At 39.0% G+C, this 21,949-nt stretch overlaps 1 protein-coding gene across 2 annotated transcripts; it reads right to left on the bottom strand.

Moving 5' to 3' along the window:
- Positions 1–757: 757 nt before the first annotated feature.
- On the bottom strand, positions 758–21,920 carry BRCA1 (BRCA1 DNA repair associated). Of its 2 annotated transcripts, XM_059489151.1 has the most exons (22): positions 21,715–21,920; positions 21,205–21,304; positions 20,692–20,745; positions 20,257–20,337; positions 19,619–19,707; positions 19,121–19,266; positions 18,358–18,460; positions 17,531–17,576; positions 16,940–17,082; positions 13,204–16,494; positions 12,457–12,542; positions 9,744–9,922; positions 9,399–9,565; positions 8,585–8,910; positions 7,901–7,988; positions 7,029–7,106; positions 6,533–6,573; positions 5,741–5,824; positions 5,280–5,334; positions 3,161–3,234; positions 2,706–2,766; positions 758–1,753 (listed from the first exon to the last, which is right to left on the bottom strand). In XM_059489151.1, the coding sequence occupies exons 2-22, from the start codon at positions 21,282–21,284 to the stop codon at positions 1,650–1,652; spliced, it is 5,376 nt and encodes a 1,791-aa protein (XP_059345134.1). In that variant the 5' UTR covers positions 21,285–21,304; positions 21,715–21,920; the 3' UTR covers positions 758–1,649. The 2 variants fall into 2 exon arrangements, with proteins under 2 accessions (XP_059345134.1, XP_059345133.1); XM_059489150.1 differs by lacking the exon at positions 21,715–21,920 and having other exon boundaries at positions 18,358–18,457; positions 21,205–21,293.
- Positions 21,921–21,949: the final 29 nt, after the last annotated feature.

The raw sequence follows: 21,949 nt of genomic DNA on the forward strand, positions 1-21,949 counted from the left end.
TGTGTGACTGGAGAAGTGCAGATGGCTCCAGGACAGCCCCATCCCCTCCCCTGCTCCTCTGGAAGCATTCCTTGGCTTCAGCTGCTTGGAAATCATTTCATTTCATTTCAATCTTACACCAGGTGGAGATCACCAGCAAAGTTCACAGATAACACTTTACAGAAACAGAGTTTCCACAGATTTAGTCACCTCCAAAGAGCAGCAGCAGCACCATGGGTGTCATTCCTGTAGACAATCAGGTACCTGACCTGATATAGAGAATCTTTGCATCAATATCTGGGGACAATTTCACAAAGCAAACCAGTTTTGCTTGGCCTTTCCCTTGCCTCCAACAGGGAGTGTTTAGCCCTTGCCTCCAGCTGCCCTTTGAAATGCAGATTATCAAACAGCCAGGCCAGCATGGGCTGCAGAGATAAGAGCAGCAGGCTGGAGGAGAGGCTGGGCTGAGCCTGGCAGCTCTGCAATTGTCACCCAGGAGGGAACAGCAGCTCAGCCAATGCTTCCAGCTCTCACAATGCCAGCAGCAATGCTTGATCAGCCTACCTGCACCTGGCAGCTGCAGGAGAGTTGATAACACTTTCACTCCTCAGGCTGATAGCAACTGCAGCTCTGATTGCATCTCTGAAATTCTCATTTACATTTTTTACCTTCTCCACCTCCTTCCCCATTTCAGGAGGTTGGGCTAAGGTGTTTTTTCACTTATGCCTCAATGCAGACTGAGGGGCTGGTTCATATAAAAGCTAAACAAGTAGGTAAATATTTGCCAAAATAATTTTATTTCTTCTGTGCATTCAAATATTTATAAACATACTTTCTGTAACTTTCCAAGACAGCAGCATCTTATCACAAAACAATTTTATGAACTTAGCTACATTCTTTTTTGCTTTTTAAACAAGCAGTTCTGCTCCCAAAGTACAAAATTAGATATGAAATTGAATTGCTTGGCAACAGAAACAAGCAAGATATTTTCTTTCATAAAAAGCCAATTTCTCTGCAGCCTCATTTTGCAAGCAGGGACTATTAGAAGCAGATATTTTTGGCCTTATCATGGGTCACCAGGATACTAAAATGCATCTATTCATTATCCTTTCACAGTGCCACATACACTTAGAAATCAGCCTGACAGCACTGGTACTAAATTTTAAGCTTGGTTTTAATCCTTCCTTTCTTTTTGGATTCAATCATTGCATTTCTGGGGCCCATACCTGTGTTTCTGGTTAGGTTTCTGGCACTGTGATGCACAACAGGAAAGCTGTTTGTAGGGTTTTCAACACAACCATAATCAATCAATGGCCAAGGCTGGTGCATTAATAATCACAAAATAGCATTCAGTGTTTGTATTTAGGCAGAATGAAAATAATTCCAGAGGGCAGGTATGTTTTAATGGAAACCCTGAGCCCAATATTCCTCTTTTGAGGAAACAACTGTCCCCAAGTATTTACACAGAAACTGGCTGCAGAGGCAAACCATATATCACATTTCTCTGAGGAGGCCACGCACTACATTCTCTAACTTTTAAAATTGGTTTAACATTTACAATCTCGCAGCCCTTTAAGCTAATATAAAGCTTTAAAGAACAGTGGGTAATTGCACCTTCTAGAGGGTAATATTTTAGTAGTTTTATGATTATTAAGAGCTGCTGTTCACCCTCAGGACACGAGGTAAGCTCTCAGCTCCTGGCACTGGTAGCAAGCCACGCTGTCCAGGACCCACTCCCGAGTTACCAGGGCAACGTTGCTCTGCTGCTGGATTGCTGCAAGACAAAGACACAGAAATAAATGATGCAGCTGTTAGCAAGAGCTCCAAACAAGCTGAAGGTGAGGCCACTGATGGCTTTCAGAATAAGCTGTTTGCTGTTTAAAAGCTTGCTGTAAAAGCAGAGGTGTGGATGTGGCAGTGCCTTTCAAGGCAGGTAATGCTGGGCTCCAAGAGCGGAGCTGGAAGCAGTGAACACCACAACATAAACACTAAAAAGAAAGAATGGAGTTGTTATCTTTTCATTTAGGATCTCAGTGACAGAGCTTTGGTTCCTGTCTGCCCAGACACACTGAGTGTGTGACAAGCAATGAGTCTCATTAAGAGAAGCAACAGAAAATTACTGAAGTGTTCTCAGACTGTTCCTCCTCATTCCAGGATCTTTTTCTTTTCTCTTTTTTACAGTGCCATGGAAACAGCTGGGTTTTCTACATCATCATCCTGCTCCACTGTTTTGTTGGACCTCAGTGTAGCCTAACTAGCTCCCATTCCTCCCAGAACCCCACTTGCACTTTCAAAGCCTCATGGCTTCTCCTAAGCATTTTGCTTAAAGGAAAAAAAAAATGCAAACTACATCTATTAAGGCTTTTTAACATGACCTTTTCAGACCAAGGGAATCTTGCTCCATCTGAGGCTCTCTCCTAGATCTTACTGGTGCTCCAAGGACACCCTACCCTACCTTTTAAAAACTACTAAATTAGAAAAGTTTCTGTAAAGCTGATGATACAGAGGACAACTGGGGCAGCAGCTGCCAGAGCAGCTCTTGAACTATTGCTGCTCCTTGAAACAATATTCTTTGCCCTTCTAGATTTTTCTTACAAGACCTACTTCCATATCCATGCAGTAGAATTTTGATTTTTCTACAACCCTTTGATATTTAGCTATTAAAAGGACAGGTGATAAAGACACTTGATGTGTACCAGAAAGCAGCTCAAAAAATGTTGCTTTACCTCCATAATCTGTGTTTTCTTCCCAAGCATCTGGCTGCACAACCACAACTGCAGTAGAACCCTAGGATTTTAAGATAAAGAATAAAAATGCTGTTGTTGTCTGTTCTTATATATTTATATATTTATTTATAGAGAGCATTAACTAATTTCAGAGTTTCACTTCAGAGAGGAATTTAAGTAGAGAGAGGAAGACATTAGTTCCCAAGATTCTTCTGTAATTTCTCCCCAGAAATTCTGTGACTACACTCAGTCACTAAAAGGCTTTTGGAGCTGGCAAGGGAAGGCTCAGTGCTAATTTCAGGACAAATTAGTGATGTGGCCAACACCAATCATGTCTCTGCTACAAAGGAGCCTGTCTTGAGTGCAGGCTGGCCAGGCCTGGCGCCAAGGGGCACTGCCAGGCTGTGCTGACAGCTCTGGGAACTGTGGGAGGGTAAAAACTCCTCAGCACTTACTGCTGTGGCTGTGAACTGGTCAGGCTGCTTCACCACAGAGGCACCACACAGCTCCACCATCCACTCCAGATGCTCTGAAGAAATCAGATGAAATCAGTTCAGTCACTGTGGAATTTGCAGATAACCCCGAGGAGGGGAGAGATGAGAATCTGACTCCATGTTCTTAGAAGGCTAAATATTATATTACATATTATACTATATTAATTATAGTATTATATAATTGTAGTATTATATTACATATAATTTGATATTAAATATTATACTACACATTATATAGTATATGAAATATTATGTTACACATTATATATTTTTAAATGTTATATAATATATTTTATATTAAATATTATATATCATATAACATAGATTAAACATTATATATTATATAATATATTGTATATAATGCAATATAATATAATAATCATATTATACTATATTATATTATACTATATACTGTATTATACTATATTATACTATACTACTATATTATACTATATTATACTATAAATATAATAAAATATACTATAGTATAATATACTATACCATAATATAATAATATTTATTATGTATATTACTGTACATTATATTATTAATATTATATATTACAATAACATTATATATTATTATATAATATATTATAATAATATAATATAATATAATATAATAGTACAGTATAGTAAATTATAGTATATTATAGAATGCTATATTAAACTATACTAAAGAATAGGGAAAGGATAAAGACAGGAAGCTACAAAGAATGATAATGAAAATTCATGACTCCTTCCAGAGTCCTGACACAGCCTGACAGTGATTGGTCATTAAATAAAAACAATTCATATGAAACCAATCAAACAATCTCCAAATCACATTCCAAAGCAGTAAAACACAGGAGAAGCAATCAGATAATTATTGTTTTTATTTTTCTCTGAGGCTTCTCAGCTTCCCAGGAGGAGAAATCCTGGCAAAGGCATTTTTCAGAAAATGTGACAGTGACAAGCCACTTCAGTGTTTTCTATCACATTGAAGCTGACACTATTCCCTAAGTGTTTGTTCCAATTCACAAACCACTATCATCTGAAGGAGATGTGAGCAGAAAACAAAATCTTTTCACTTCAAAACCTGCTAGGGAACATCAACTCCCCCCTCCCTCACCCCCCAGACAGGTCTGCACAAAACCAAACCCTGGAAAAAATCACAATTTATTTCCTCTTCTCATAAGGATGCAAGAGGTGAAATGGAAATTAAAAATGAGAAGTCTGAACTGTGATTATCTCTCATTAAGAGAAGTAGCCAAAGTACGTAATTTGCACCAATTTGTTGAATTGGTAGTGAAGAAGATTAAATCTCTCAAGTATAAGAGTCAAAATTGAGGATCACTGCAGCAGGTGAAAGCACTGCATCCTTTGCAGCAATTACTGTAAATGTCAAGAAATGTGAGCATATTTCATCCAGTCAAAAATGAAGTTATATTGGATAATATAACTTGGATAAATCTGAAAGTATCTGCTGAATAAGCCATAAAAAATGGGAAGTCAAGTACAAATATTTGAAGTAGAAAAAGAATTAAATTTTCAAAAACTTGTAACATAGTTCATTAAATTTCAAAAATAAAAAATGAAGCTATTCTGAACAGCTTTTTCTTTTTATATTAACTTCTAGCTTTGTTAAAGGGTTTCACTTTTAACACTGGCTCCTATAGTCAGGAGGCTACAGCAGAGATGTGTCAACTGCTAGGACAAGGATACTTAGGAACTCTTTACTGAGACAGAAGAAAAAATGCTCAAATATGAGAGATCAAGAGCATCAAAAACAATTACCAGACAGCATGACATTAATGCTTTACCTAGATAATTTAGAGATAAACTAGAGATAAAAGGCTTAGTTTGAAATGCAGCAGAATTGCCAGGGGTTGTCTGAGGACATCCAAATAGATGAGAACAAAATTTCCACTCTATTTGGAGACAGAACTGGATAAAATTATTTATCTACACCTTACCCCATGTAGGTATTTTAAGATTTACAGAGGAAAAGAGGTAGAAATTATGCAGAAATGTACAATTCTGGTGAAGGCACAGTGTCCCTCCAAATATTTTTTATGTTGACCATTCATCCAATGACACACCTGTAGTCATGTCAGTGAAGGGTCCACAGCAACAGATCTCAAAGTCTTTAAAGATCTGAAAAGCAAGGAACATGTTAGAATTCACAGGGGGTTTTTAAAGAGCAATGCTTTATATGCTGTTTTTTAAAATTTATTTGCTGTTTTCATTGCACTTGCAGGGCTTGCTATCAAGTTGTGACTATTCCACAAAGCTTTTTGTAACCTACCAACCAAAAGAATTTAAGAATAAAACGAAAAGAATACATTAAAGACCACTAACCCTCTGTTATAAAAAGACAACATTTACTCCAAGCTTATAAAAAGACAACATTCACTTCCTACAGAATATCTGCCCTGCTGCTGACAGAGCTCACCCTTCATGGATAAAAATGATTAATTTGTACAATTCTGTGTACAGAGGGACTGGGAGAAGTTCCAGAAGCTCAGCCAGGACAGAATTTGATCCCTGATGTGCTTTGTACCTTTTCAGTCAGGGCCTGTCTGGCCCTCTTGGGACCTTGATGGTTCCTCCCATTGATTACATCTCCTCTGACTTCAAAGTTCTCCTGGAACACAACAAAAGCAAGGAATCAGAAGTGAAGAGACTGAGAACACTTTCCTGTCAGAGTTCTGCTTCAAAACAGGAAGGTGTCAGATTTCAGAACTGAAAATCCATGAGTGTGTTCACAATATGAATTAAAAGGCTTTGCAAGGGAAATGCTGGAGTATGAAACCCCTGCAGCATCAGGCAATTTTTAAATAAACCAATTTTACTCAAACTGTATAGTAATCTAGCAAACTAAATAAAAGAAGCAGCACACTCCAAGACTGTAATTGTCTTATCAGTAAAGTCTTACTTGATAGAAATTATCTGTATATAACATTATTTCCTAAAGCAAAAGATCTATTATTTGCTTAATGCTATAATCTATTAATATCAGTAGGAACATGTATAAAAATATGTCTATAAAATGTTAAAAATAATAGGAACTCATTGTGTCTTCAACACCAAAGAATGCACAGGGCCTAAGTGTGGATTTGGTAAAACTAGAACCCCAGGTTTCAGAGCTAAAATTCCATATTAAATATTTAGACAGTATCTATCTGTACAATACAAATAAACTCATAAGTCCAGAACCCCAGGTTTTAGAGATAAAATTCCATATTAAATATTTAGACAATATTTGTCTATACAACACAAATAAATTCCTAAGTCCATCATGTAACAGCATTTCTTAACCATTTGACATTTCACTCAACATAAAAGACCTTACCTCATCCAGTACTCTTCCTGCTTTAAAAGACTGAATTATCCCTAAATAAAAAGATCAGAAGAAGAAAAGTAATTTTATCTAGGAAAATGGTTCTTCCACTATCAGTACTCTGACTTCACTGCTACATTAAATTGAAGGTATTTGTACTAAAGGAATACAGTATAACACTAAATATTTAAAGAATGTTTTTACCATTTAGAAATAATACTGATTTTACACTAATTGATGCCATGGATCACAAAGATTTAAATTAAGAAGGACAAAAGGCTTTTGCCACAGTGGGGAGCAGAAACAGTAAGAGTAAGTAATTCACAAGAGGAAGAAGCTTGATATTGCTGCTCGTGTTTCTTAATTTTAATTTCTTTTTAAGTATTTAGAAGAAACACTGCAAAACATCAGATGGCAAGGCATGAAGAGATCCTTTTTCTTTAGTGCAACAAGGGAAGACTGCATTCCTGGCAGAAGGGCAAAGATCTCCAGCAGCAGGGATACCTACACTGATAACCAACCACCCATTTTCCTCCTGCAATGCCCAGGAAATACTTCAGGGTCCGTTCACACACCAGCTCCTCATCTGCAGGAAAAACAACAGTAAAACCTCTTTTAGTTCTGCCAAACAACAGTAAAACCTCTTTTAGTTCTGCCAAACAACAGTAAAACCTCTTTTTGTTCTGCCAAACAACAGTAAAACCTCTTTTTGTTCTGCCAAACAACAGTAAAACCTCTTTTTGTTCTGCCAAACAACAGTAAAACCTCTTTTAGTTCTGCCAAATAAAAGTAAAACCTCTTTTAGTTCTGCCAAACAAACAGTAAAACCTCTTTTAGTTCTGCCATTACCAGAAAAACACAGCTCAGGGTATCTGTCTGTAAAAACAAACACTTTTTGCTAAGTGCAAAGAGTACAAAGGTTCAAGTGTTGATGATGTTACTAAAGTGAAGGAAATGAGCAGAAATTAATCACATGTACCAATTGTGAGCCCTTTAAAAAATTATTCAATAAAGATAAGAGGCAAGAAAAAGCAGGATTTCTTTGGGAATTATCTTTGTTTCTTTGTGGTTGGTCCTGAACTACTTCACACTAGTGTGCTGTCAACACCTGAACATTAAGAGCAAACAGCTGAAGAAACAAATAGCAAGCAATATTAACTTTGAATTACACAAGGGAAAAAATGCCCTCACACTTTTCCTCTGGAACAGAATGAGAAAACTCACAGGCTTAAACAAAAACTTGCAGTAGAGAAAACAATCAATACCTTTTCCTCAAACTTATTAAATTTATTGCTGACCTGTCTGCTTGGTGTTTAAACTGAAGGTAAAATTCTATATTTTCTGCCAATAGAGGATTTGGTCCCCCAGCTCCCAACAAACCTGTTTTCATTATGACATGGGTTGTTCCTTCAGTAATGTGATTAGATAAAGTGCTCTGAGTTTTCTTCACAAACTTCTGGACCACCAACTGAAAAGTAGTTAAGAAAATAAAAGTTAGCAACAGTTTTAACACCCTCAACAGCCCCACTTTTTAGGAGAATAATGTAATAGGATAGTTACTTTAAAGTAACAGTTTTATGTGCTGGCACACAGAAAGTACATTTAGTTTTGGCACCATTCAACAGACTAAAGTAATGCAGAGCTCTTGGTGTGTGTTTTATAACCCCAAAGCCAAATCCTTCTGGAAACTGAGTGCACAAACAGGTTTATTAGCAACTCAGAATTCCTATTTACAGAATGCTCCCTATGGATCAGAAATTGGGTGAAGCTGCATAATCTGGGAACACTGACTGGGCCAAACACCCACAGCCCCTCCCCAGCCCCAAGGCTTTGCAATCCTGTGTTTTTCCCCCCCCAGACATCAGGAATTGTTCAAAAAATTCAAATTTCACTAAGTTTAACAGGGCCATTCCAGGCAGCATCCTCACAGCTTTAGGAGTGATCAAGTTTGGCTGCAATTCCTGCAAGATTACTTTTATTACACTTAGAGATCTCTCTATTGAGGATTATAGTGCTCATCAGCAATTATTAACTAGTGATCTCCAAATTCTGAACTCTACTTACATGCTCACTGTGATTTAGACCTGAGACCACAATTGACATTTCTTTCCTCTTGGTCCCCACTGGATTTGGAGCATTTTCTTTCCCAGCTGAATTGTGCAGAACAGGTATAGGAAAACATTCACTTTTCTTTAATTTGTGGCCTGGGCCAGAGCTTTTCTCAGTGCTCTGAGCCACAACAGGCCCAGCTGTGGCTTCTGCAGTTTGAGGGATAAAAAGCATTGCAGAGGAGGAAGAATTATCTGAACTCTGGGTCACATTCCCAAAAAGATCTGATGAGACAGATGCACTGTTTTGTCCAGTCCCACAATTCTGCTCCTCTGCATTTTCTGAAGGAAACAAGAAATTACTCCTTGAGAAAACTAAAACTGGATTTTTCTTGTTGTCATGGTAGAAGGTTGTTGCTCTTTTAGGTTTAAATTCTGCAGTTATTTCCTCTCTTTTTGTGTTATTACTTTTTTGTGTTTATTAATTCCTTCTGTGTTTATTACTTCATTTTTGCCTCCAACATTATTTTTTCCTGATCTATAGGCAAGACACTAAAATACCTGGTATATTGAGTAGCATATTTGTCAAGTTGTCTGAATTTAGAAGTGAGACAGAAAAACTCTTTATTACTGTCAAAAAGCTGTCACACCCCATTTGATGGGCAGCCATACAGCTGGGCTACCAAAGTAGCAACACCTTTTTAAAATGATCAGGAATATATAAATTAAAATAATAGATTTACAGGAAAAAATTGTATCTTGCTGATATATAAAAACATGAAAAGGACAGGAGAAAACCAGCAGAAATGAAAAATTCTCTTCAGTGTTACCTGTTTCAAGCTGGCCCTGCCTGTGTTCCTGCACTGCCTCCTGCACAGGTTTTGTCTTTTCAGAGGGGATTTTGTTCTGTAGAGCACTGTCACACTCAGGGCCTTTCTCCAGATCTGATCTCTTCCTTAAAGAGGATTTAGAAGCTGAAAGCAGCAATTCTGGGGACCTTGAGAGAGAGAAACTGATTTTAATACCTTTTCACTCTTTTAAGCAACAGAAAAATGCAGCAGCAATGAAATTATTGTAATTTCCTAGAAGCTCAGGGATACTTAAGATTTTTTTAAAAATAAAAATTTAGAAATAAACATAAAAAAACCCCCAAAACTCCAAACAAAATAAATGACCTGGCTTTTTCTGGTCTTTTTTGTTCCATTTCAGATGCTCCTTCAGTACTGGAATGGGGCAGCTCCCTCTGAACAGGTAAAACTTCACAGTTCTGGCTCCCATTCTGCTTTAGCACTGCTTCAAGTGCAGCCATTTCTTGCTGAAGTTTTTTCAGGCTATTTTGCATTGCATTCTTTTGCTGCAAAGGAGAACAAGAATGCCAACATAAGCAAACTCAGGGTTAATTTTTTAACAAACATTTGAAAATTAGGAATAGCAAGATGGTTTTGAATTAAGTTTTTGTCACATGTTGAAAAGGTGACAATGGTGCTTTTAGTGTAACAAATAGTGCACACATCCAAAATCAGAAGCAAACCCACCCAAACAACCACACACTCACTTTGCCAGTCATGTTATTTCAGTTTAGATGCCTCAGAGTTTAATCAATCAGAAAACACCACAATTCCTGCACAAATTTATTTGAAAGTAATTTTGTCCAAACTCCATTAGTAGCTCGATCCATGATGTTCATTATTAAATTCTAAATTGAGTCTTCATTTTCCACAGCTACTAAAAGCTCCAAAGATCATTTAAAGGACTAAACCATTTCATAATATTCTTCCTTATGTTCCTCCTCAAAAATTACATGATCAAAACCATGCCATAGGCAGCACAAGAATAGCTCAAAGGGTTTCAAAAGACCTTTATAAAAACCCAAACCCTTTAGATGATGAAGCAATTTGCACAGAATATTCCATTTGTAGCTCCAGCACTGGCACCATGTGGAGCCTCTTTGTTACTGAGCCCATAAAAACTCCCAAGCAAACAGAAAACCCAAAACCATCCCCACAAACCCAAATCCCACACCCTCAGTGTCATTAACCCATCCAGTGTGGGCACATCTCCATCATTTCAGTGATGCTGTAAACAGGAGAAGCACCCACAAAGCACAAAAATTAAATTCAATTTGTTTGGATGTACCTAAAGCCCATAGGGCTGAAAATGCTGGAGAGAGAGTTGGCATTAGACCACAGGACAAAGAAAACCCACAAAGCAAAACAAAAACCCCAACCCCCTAACCCTCAACTGAACCCCCAGCCCAAATTCCCCAATACATCCATAAAGAACAAAATTAAATTCAATTTTGTTTGGACGTACATAAAGCCCGTAGGGCTGAAAATGCTGGAGAGAGAGTTGGCATAAAACTTATCTTAAAGTCACACAGGACAAAGAAAAACCCCAAGCCCCTAACCCTCATCTGAACCCCAAGACCAAATCACCCAATACATCGATAGAGCACAAAAATTAAATTCACTTTTTTTGGACTTACATAAAGCCCATAGGGCTGAAAATGCTGGAGAGAGAATTGGCATAAAACTTATCTTAAAGTCACACAGGACAAAGAAAAACCCCAAAGCAAAACAAGAAACCTCAAGCCCCTAACCCTCAACTGAACCTCCAGACCAAATCCCCCAATAAACCCATACAGCACAAAAATTAAATTCAGTTTTTGAACATACAGAAAGGCCATAAGGAGAGAGAGAGTTGGCATAAGACTTATCTTGAAGGCACACAGGACAAAGGAAAGCCCCAAAGCAAAACCCCAAGCCCCTAACCCTCAGCTGAACCCCAAGCCCAAATTCCTCAATACACCCCTAAAGCACAAAAATTAAATTCACTTTTTTTTCTACATACATAAAGCCCATAGGGCTGAAAATGCTGAAGAGAGAGTTGGCATAAAACTTATCTTAAAGTCACACAGGACAAGGAAAAACCCCAATCCCCTAACCCTCATCTGAACCCCAAGACCAAATCACCCAATACATCGATAGAGCACAAAAATTAAATTCACTTTTTTTGGACTTACATAAAGCCCATAGGGCTGAAAATGCTGGAGAGAGAGTTGGCATAAAACTTAAAACTCCAAAGCAAAACAAGAAACCTCAAGCCCCTAACCCTCAGCTGAACCTCCAGCCCAAATCACCCAATACATCCATAGAGCACAAAAATTAAATTCACTTTTTTGAACATACAGAAAGGCCATAGGGAGAGAGAGAGTTGGCATAAGACTTACCTTAAAGTCACACAGGACAAAGGAAAACCCCAAACAAAACAAGAAACCCCCAAGCCCCTAACCCTCAATTTGATTTCTCTACATTTATCAGAACCCCCAGCCCAAATCATAAATCACCCAATACATAAAGTCAGGCCACAGGATTTTAACAGCAGACAAAAAATTCACTGCCAGACACACCTTTCATCAGACACTGCCTGCTGGGACTTGTACCTATAATATCTAATATGGAATTATTTGATTTAATCTTTACACGAGGAAGAAAAGTCTCTGATTTTAAATATCATGTTGTAATAAATATACTTCTTATCACCAAATTCTTATATATTCTTATCATTAAAGTTTTTAAATATGGGGAGGTGACATTTGCTGCATTGGCCAAGTGTGGAGATTCATTAATTAGCATCTCCCATAATTAAGCCCTGTAACCAATAACACATAATAAGCTGTGGCCATTGCAGTGTAAGGTCACCAGGGGAGGAAAAGCTGGACAAATAATGGCACAGAAGCAGCTCTGCAGATCCTCATTAATTATGCTTTTGGAAGTAATTTAGTGATCAAGAATTATGATGAAAGGAATTTTCCACTGCATTGACCTCACAGCCTGCTTATCTCCTGGAGTGCAGGCTGCTCCTTCACTCAGGGCATGAAGCACTCACCTGTGTGGTGAGGATTTCACCCTGAGAGAATGCTCCGCAGGAATCTTCTACAATACTTTCTTCACTGTCAGATCCAGATCCTTCACCTTGAAGAAAGTAGAAAAAAACCCCTCCTGAGTTAAAGAAAAAACTCCACCAAACAAAACAACCAACATTATACATAATTTCTTAGCATGTGGAAGTTTTAGAGAACTAAAAATTGTAACACTAAAGTGACAAGTTTTGAAAATGTTGAAGTTAGGACAGATTTCTTTTAAGTGAATATTTCAAAGAATATCATGTCACAAACATGACAAAGTAAACAGAATCCAGTGTTTCAACAGAATTCTCTTTCAACAGGGATGAAAGAGCCCTAAACATTTACAAAGGCCATAAAAAAGGCAAAATATTCACTACAAAATTCTACAGCCAATTTCCACAAACATTTCATGTGGGGAAAAAGCTTGGATAGGCTGGGAAATTTGGCTGACAATGGAAGTATCCCATTGCAGTAAGAGAACCAGCATTTCCCTCAAACAGGAATTCCCATCAGACAGTCAGTCTGTTCATTTGTGCTCTGAACAAAGAGCACTGGAAGAACATAATTTTTACGATATAAACCACTGAGGGGTTTTTGTTTAAGACTGATATATTCTTCTAGAAGAGGTTCTGTTCTTAATATAGAACAAAGTTTCCATGCACACACCAAAAACCTTGATGTAAGTACATTATAAACAAAGCTGCAGAGAGAAAAATCTTGGTTTGTACCTAGGTTTGCTCCCATGTCTGGATCTTCTTGGCTTTCATCTTTTGTTTCCTTCAGCCCTCCACCAGAATTCTCAGAAGTTTCTTTACTGTCATTTACATTGCTCATTTGTTTGGACACCTGAGCTTGTGGTAAATGTTTGTTCAGTTCTTGTGCTCCATTAAGTGACTCCTCAGACATGTTGGACTGGGAAGAAAATAAGTTGACAGAGCATTCTGACTCCTGGCTTGGAGAAGCACACACATGACCTAGGGAAGCTTCTGGCACTTTCTGCACAGCATTGCCATCATTACTCACACCGGGGCTCCCTGGACACTCTGCCACTGCAGACTCCACCTCAGGTGCCATTTGTTTATCAGTCTGCAAAGGTGTGCTTGCTGATTTGCTGAAGATCAACGTCCTGAAGCAGGGTAACTCCTCATCCTCACAGGACTCTTCATCTGAAGATGGCAATTTCTGCACTCGCCTTCGAAATTTTCGAGGACCTCGAGGTCTTGGTTTGGAATCTGAATTTCTGCTCTGCAGTTCTGCACTGTCACTTTTCACAAACACTGCAGATTGCTCCTTCCTATCAGTGTCACACAAGCTGGTGTTCTCCTCAATGTCAGTATCAGAGCACAGCAAGGCATCAGGGGTTTCAGACAAACCTCTAAGGCCACAATTCTCCCCAAGAGGTTCTTCCAGAGCCTCTGCAGCTGAACATTCAGGCATTGCTGTGCTAACAGTTTGGGCTGCTTCTTCTTCATTCCCCTTTACACATTTTCTTTCTCTTTTGCTACTTCTTGTCCTAGTGAGTTCAGCAGGGCTTTGCTGACAAGTTGCAGAAGAAATCGTTGATGTGGATTGAAACTGCAGAATTGGTTCTGTGCAATCAACCACTTCAGTCTTTCCTGCCTGATTGCTTTCTGAACTGAAGCTGTTTGCCTGGCCTGTGTGTAAATCATTTTGGCTGGACTCATGCTCCTCTGTGTTACTCTGATCACTCTGGCTTCCATCACTTTCAATGGGATTTTGTCCCAAATCACTTTCTGTCCCTGTCTCATCTGGCACTGGCTTTTCACTGCCCTGCTCTTCTTGCAGCAATCCATTTTTGTGCTCAGCCTGAGCAGTCCCTGCTCCTGCTGGTGTCAGAGTCCCTTCCTCTGCAGCCTGTGAAATGTCATCCCTACTGACAGCAAAGCAAGGCACGGGATCAACACGTGCAGACTCACAGGTCTTAAGCTTTTCTTTCTTTTCATCTTTCTCAGAAACCCTGCTCAAGTTTTGATCAGTTCCCTCCTCTTGCAAGCTTTCTGGTTGTAATTGTTTGGTCGCTTTATTTTCTACCTGAGCAGCACATGACAGATTGAAGGTTTCAGAAGGAGGATCTGCCATGGCACGAGTCTGAAAAAGGCTGAAGGAGGAGCGCTTGGAATGCCTGAATATGTTCCTCAGATATTGTGTGTCCAGGTCACTGTCTTCAGCTTCCTTTGCCCATTCCAAAACATTTTTAGCCATTGGCAACTTTTCAGCTTTGAAGTCCCCTGGAGCATTTTGTGAATCATGCCCACATTGTGGGGGAGAAGCAGGAGGTGATTCAGTCACCTCCTCAGTCTGGGGAGAAGCAGTTTGCCCAGCACACACTGAAGGAACTTGTAGGAGGAGGGGACTACCAAGCATTCTACTGTCTTGAGAACCTGTATCAGGCACAGTGGAACCACAGTTTGAAGGCAGACATGAAGGACTGAACAGACTCTTTCCAGTTCCTGCAGTGTCAGATAAATTCTTTAGATTAACCTGCACTTTATTTGCTTGCAGATCACCTCCCTCCAAATGAGTGACTGGCCTGGAACTCAACTCATCCTGAGGCTCACTCAGCTCTTTGCACTCAGCAGAGTGAGCTGCCACACTCCTCTGCTCTCCAGAGACAGACTTTCCATGATCACTGCTATTTCTCTTTTTGCTCTTTTTTACTCCTTTTCTTGTTTCTTTTGTCATTTCCTCAGAGAGTAACTGAAGCCTCCTGCTGCGCCTCGCCGGGTTTTGCTCAGGCTCAGCTTTCCTGGGCTCTCCACTGCTGGGGTAGCTGTCAATCTGTGGCTCAGCTGGGTCAGGGAAATCAGAGTCTCTGTCCACCACCAACTGCAGAGCACACATGGTTCTGCTAGAATGCCTGCATCTTTTTGCTGCAGAACTTCTCTTTTTGGTGCTTTTCTGATCACAGTTATACATTTCTGGCTCCCCATCACAGTGCTTGGCAGGGACCTTCTCAGTAGCTTTCTTCCATGTGGGCTCTCCTCCCTCCTCAGGTTCTGCCAATGTATTATTTGCTCTATTCTGAGAGAGGTGACTCTCATTAACAGCAACACCTTCATCACAGCTTTTCTCTTCAGCCTCTCCAAGGCCCCCATTGACACTTTGAGGGCCTCCATCTCCCTTTTCTGTGTCTTTTTTCTTGATGAAATCCTCAGGTTGCAGGCAGGCACTCTTCCTCTTTCGTTTGAGTCTGTCTTTGCTGGAATCCTTCAGGCACTGAGCAGCAGCCACATCTTCCTTTTGTCTAGCAGGCAAAATGTCTCTCAAGGTAGAAGGGGAGTTTGATTTCCTCCCTCTCTTGTATGTTCTGCCAAATATTTTGTCTTTAATGTCTTCTGCTGTTTGTTTTGACCACATCTTTTTTCCTTCCACTGCTGCAGCTCCCATGGAATCTGCCATAGGGTCAGTCCTTCCTGAAATACAGGACTCTTTATCTGATAAACACAGATCTCCTTCACCTGAGACATCAGCTGGTGCAGCAGATTCATCCACTGAAGAACCAGAAGACAAAATCTCATTGCTTTTTGAAAACCATTCGTTGACTTTCTGAATGCTCTGCTTCAGTCTCTTCTTGGAGACTTTATTCAGGGTGGCAGAGTCAAGGGGCTCTGCCTGAGGAAGTTCTTTGTCCTGGGAAGATTCATTCTCAGGCTCATATCCCTCTGCAGCTTCCACACTTTGTGCATCAGTATCCATTGCCCTGCTTTTATCCAGCCTGTTCTCTGAGCCATCTTCTAAATCAGACTCTTGGTGTTCACTGCTGTGCTGGCTTTGCTGTTCCTCCATTTCTTCTGTGTTCTTGGAGAATGCTGTGTCCCCATTCAGGGTGGGACTGGCATCCCCTGCTCTGTCACACTGCTCTGGGAGCAGCTCCACAGCAAAAACATCCAAAGGAGAATTCTGGCATCCAGTCACATTCACTTGGTCAGGTTTGGCACATTCAGTGATGCTCTGAGTGCTCTTCTTGCTCAAACATTCCTTTGAGAAATCCCCTGCACCTGTTAGATTTATAGGGACAATAAATTATTAACCTCTATTTTACACACACAAGCACAAGAACAAGCTTAATGGCTACTTTCTTTTAAAAGAGCTGCACTTGTTTCCCCCCTAACCTGCACAAATTTCCCTCTAGAGAAAGGCAGAAAGATCACATTACCTGTTCTAAATTTTTACATCAATTACTAGCCAGTGCTTTTTCATCTGTAATATGACTCACATAGAATAGATTAAGTTTTGTATTTTTGCTTCCTTTCTGTTCCTGTGTATACAAACATCCACATTTTGTATCTAGGCTACAGGAACAGTCTTGTATTAGCTGTAGGCATTAACAGAACTTCATTATACAAGACTGCAAACAATTTTGTATAAATAATCATGTGAAATAAAAATGTTAACTTGTGGTCTATTTCAGGCTTAATCACCTTTGTCACCAAAATAACACACCTGTGATATCTGGCAGTGTTATTTCTTTGGCACCCAGCTTGTCAGGCTGTGCATTACAGGAATTTTCATTCCCTTTCTCAGCACTCTCAAGCTCTTCCAGCCTTGCTTGAGAAGAAATCTGAACAGCTCCTTTGTCTTCAAACCTGTTGGGAAAGGAAATTTACCTTCATTACAGATTAAACCATAACAGACAGAATAGAAGATGATAATTATTTTTCCCTTTTTGCTCTCTGGAATAATTTCTGGAGAAGCCAAGCTGCACAACTGAAACTCTTCAGAGTTGCAGGCCATTTCCTTAAAAGATTTTTTGTGCAATCCTGAATTTAGTATTTACTTTTTAAAGCACAGTGCCTGCTTTTCTATGGAAGATCAATGTCCACAACAAAACATTTAGAAATAAGTTTTAAAGCATGAAATATGTCAAACTGCTGGAATTCAGCTCCCCATTCTACCCTAATGCCCTCAAAGTTGAAAACCATTTGTCTGCTTAAGAATTATATCAGTCCTATGCTAAGAAACCAGAACACAAGAAATGAGAATATTGAACTACTGTCTGTAGAAAATATGAATTCCTTAATCACCTTTACTTACCCAGTTTTGGTTGCCTGTTTAAAAAACTCTTCAGATGATTCAGAGCCTGAAAACAAATAATCTGTTACTCTGGTTGGAATGGTTCAGAGAAGGATGACTTGGAGTATTTTACCCAATTTTAATGATTTCCATGTAAAACTACTTGCACGGCTCCAGCATCAAACTGTGTTTAAATACAGTGACTGGTAAGTTAATCACCTAAAAGTTACTTTCTAATTTCTAAATTTGTATACAAAACAGCTACAAGTATTTAGAATTTTGAGCTGAAAGTCAGAGAAATACATTCAAATGTCTCTCACAGATCCTTTGATCCTTGCAGATGCAATAAGGAAAAAAGTGAGGAAACAAACTCAATTCCTTCCTTGAAGGAACAGCATAGAAAATAAGGCATGCATGGCATTTGTCTTTTTTTTCATTGCAGTCAACACCAGATAAAGTAAAATTCTGAAAAGCTAGGCTAGATAGCAAAAAGATATTAATATCTCAAATAGATTTCATCTTCATCTCAAGCACTGTGGCAAGGCTTAGTATTCTTCAGAAAGCAGTGGCTACCTTTAGGTGTAATTTTTTGCACATCTGCAAATACCTTCTCTGGACTGTGCACACCAAGGTTTAAGGGTTCACTACAGCAGCATTATTTGCCATGATATAATTATGTAAAAAACCCTTTTGATTTGCCAACTTGGCACTGTCCATAATTTGTCTCTTTGCTGTAATTTTGTTAAGTAGAAATTAGTGTTTATAAAGACTTTGAACATAATCACCTTTCATTACTTTGCAAGCATTGGACAAAGGATCAATTAGTGTGGATTTAGAACAGATCTTACCAAACTCTATGTAAGTACCCTTTTGAGAACCAGATTTCTGGGGTTTGCTTCTTGGGTGACACATTTTGGCATCTGTAAGCTGAATATTCACACTAGCTTCCTGCTGACAGGAAAACAAAAAGGAATAGTTATTTACAACAGTGGGATATTAAAAATAAATTCACAGCTATTTAAATCTTAACAGGGAGCTGATATAAGTACTTAATTCATATGCATTGGTAGCTTCTATGAACAATAGAATTAATTTATAATGTTGACAGCAGTAATGAAATGTGTCAATAGAAACAATGAATCATGCATTTAACAGATCAAATCATTACCAGCTTGATCTTACATTCTGTATTGTCTAATATTCTATTCTGCACTAAAACACAAACACCATGCCATGGACAGTCACAGAGCAAACACCCCAAGCTGGGTAATGCCTTGGGAATTCTAAAATATAGTGGTGATCTTGCCCCTAAAAAGGTAAAAACCCTCGACAGCCTCATGGAGCAAGCAGATGGAACAAGTTTGCAATCCTGGTTTCAGGAGCAGACTGTTTTATGGCAATATTGTGTGTCAGTTCAGGTTATTTTGTGCAAACATCTTTCTCAAGGAGGTTAGGAAAACAAAAATATACAGATATCCTTGTGCAGATTACTCAGATCAAACAACAATCTGAGATCAACCCAAAATCTCCTACTTCATTCTTTTATGTATATACCCCTTCCAAATACATTTTTAAACAATCCACACAAATAAAATGGGAAAAAGCAGTTACCAAGGTGACGTTTTCTTGTCCATTTCCTTTGGCACTTTTCCTCCTGTTTCTGAAGCCCTTGCTTTGGATGACAGAACTTTCTTTACACAGGGACTCAGCAGCAGTGGCTTCCGTGGATGTTTTAGGAAAGTGATGACTCTTTAAAACTAAATCATATTATTGGTAAAAAAATATATATTTTACACTGAGTATGACTCATGATATATGAATGAAATAGATTTTTTAGACTCTGTGCACTTACAGAATATACAGCTAAAATATGTTTATCCAAAAAGAAAATTTGTTGAATTACTAGTCTGATTATTCTTTCTGAGCACTCTTCAAGTAATAATGAAGATCTTGATCCTCCAAACTAATTTTCTCAACCAATTTTGGTTATATAGATATTCTACCAAGACCTAATTCTAGTTATTTTAGAACAGGGTACCTTATAAATGATCATGTTATGTCAAAACCTTATTTAAAAAAAACCTGGGGACATAAATTCCCAACACTTACACTTCACTCCAGTGTCAAGCTCAAAAGCATGGATAGTTTCCAACAGTCCTTCAATGAGTTGCTTAAATCTGGAATTTTCTTTCAGACTTCTGAAATAACATCAGCACTTCAGTTATTTTAAGACAAAAGAATGGACAAAGTTATTTTAAGACAAAAGAACAGGCTAACTATAAATATTTCTAGAATTTTGGCTGAACCAGAAAAGGGGTAAAACTTCAAAGTGGAAGATGAGACAAGAAGAAATTGTTGCCATGGAATAACAAAGAATCATTAGTATAGGAATTGAAATGATCACAAAAGTGAGCATATAATTTTCTCATATAGGTTTAGTGGAGAGAAATCAGGATTAAACACCAATCTAGCACAGACACTTGTTGAGAGAGGTGTGTTCACCTGGAAAAAGCTCACATTGATGTAAGATACTAAATTTACTCCTTTAGGAATGGGCAGCTAACTAAAAAAACCCCTTTCCTTCTGTATTTCAGAAGAAAAATAAATATAAATAAATATAAAATAAAAATATATTATGGTAATAATTAAATAAATATATTGTGCTAATATATTTTAAGACTATTGTTGATCTTTCCTCAGAGCTCAAACACCTCATCTCCAGCCCCTCACAAAGATGATTTCCTCACCTCTTGGTAACTTCAGTCTTACACAGAGGACACTCCACCACACCTTTCTTCTTTTTGTTGATAAGTTTGAACATGCAGAATCTAGAAAGGAAGAACACTTATGATGGTAACAAGAGAAGGATATAATTGTCCCTAAAAGTGAATGTACACATTCACCACTCAGTGAATTGAGGATGCATTCCTGTTTTGAGGTTACAGTGAGTTAATTAATCCCCTTTGATGCATTTTAAATTTGCATTTCTCTCTTCTACAGAACTGACTTTTCCCCCTCCTCAAGTAGTTACAGATGAAGTTACCAAAACAAAGCATACATACATGATTAGCACTGAAGAAACTTAATTAAAACTGGTATAAATGGAATTAAAAATTAAAAACCCCAAACCATTATATGTGGAAATTAAAAACTGCATTGCACTTGCAAGTTTTCAAACCTACCTGCAGAATATGTGATCACATTTTGTTGAAACAGGCTCTTGCACCACATCCAGGCTACAAAGAGGGAAACAAAAACAAGAGCACAGAGGTTATAGACTTCAGCCAGAACCTTTGCTACTTCAGCATCTGTTTGCATTAAAGAAATGCAAGATATTAAATGCAACATTAAGGAACTACAGACCTCATTTACCTTTCAGAGACAAGGGACAAAAACTCACCCACCTTTACAAACAATCCTCTAATCCAGTCAGATGTATTTTCCCCCTCACTGGATAAAGGACTGACACATTCAGGTTTTAAGAGAAAAGCAAAATATAGAACATAAGAGCAAAATGTAAGTTTTTTCTTGCACTTTCTCATTTGAGCCTTACAAAACATAAATATGTTTAGCTTTAAGTGCAAATCTCTTTGCTTTCTGGTAAGCCATAGAACTGACAAAGCATTTGCAAAGAAACGAGAATAAAAAACACATCTCCAAAAAATTAACTATGCAGATGTTATTCCCTGACATACCATATTGGGCACTCCAAGTTCTTCTGCATCGCTGACAGCACATTTTGTACTTGTCCAATAGTAATCACTGAGAAGTCCATCCTTCACATCCAAAAATAGTCTACAGGAATAAAAACCACATTATCAGCTTTGTTTCTGCAAAAAATTCTGTTGCCTCCCACAGCTATGCTGGCTTCCCCACGGCTCTGCTCGAACTGAAGAATAGTATAACATTATTTTTACTTAACACTTTACGGAGGGGTACAGAGGGGTTCTTACTCTGAACGTTTGCAGCTAAAACCCCTCGAGCTTTACACCCAAAGGAGCGCCCAGAAAAGGTTTATTCAGGTGAAATTCAGCAAGAGCACAAAGCAGCCAGAGCGAGCGGATTGCTGGCAGGGAAAGCAGCAGAGCCGAGGGCAGACAGGTCATGCCAAGGAGCCAGAGCGGACCCACCCGAGCCTGAGAGCCCAGAGCGAACGCTGAAAACAAAGAGAAACCGCTCGGGACCGGCCCTGCAGGGAAGCGTACCGGGCACGGGGGGAAGGAGAGCGGGCAGGGCCGGGGCGGTCAGAGCCAGGCCGGTACCGGTGTCGGTGCGGTCAGAGCCAGGGCAGCACCGGTGTCGGTGCGGTCAGTGCCAGGGCAGAACCGGTGTCGGTGCGGTCGGTGCCAGGGCAGCACTGGTGTCGGTGCGATTAAGTCAGGGCCAGGCCATGGCGGTGTCGTTCCCGTCTCCCCTCAGCGCTCCCCGGTGCCGGTGCCG

The sequence above is a fragment of the Ammospiza nelsoni genome, chromosome 26 (assembly GCF_027579445.1).
Source record: "Ammospiza nelsoni isolate bAmmNel1 chromosome 26, bAmmNel1.pri, whole genome shotgun sequence".
Classification (NCBI taxonomy): Eukaryota; Metazoa; Chordata; class Aves; order Passeriformes; family Passerellidae; genus Ammospiza; species Ammospiza nelsoni.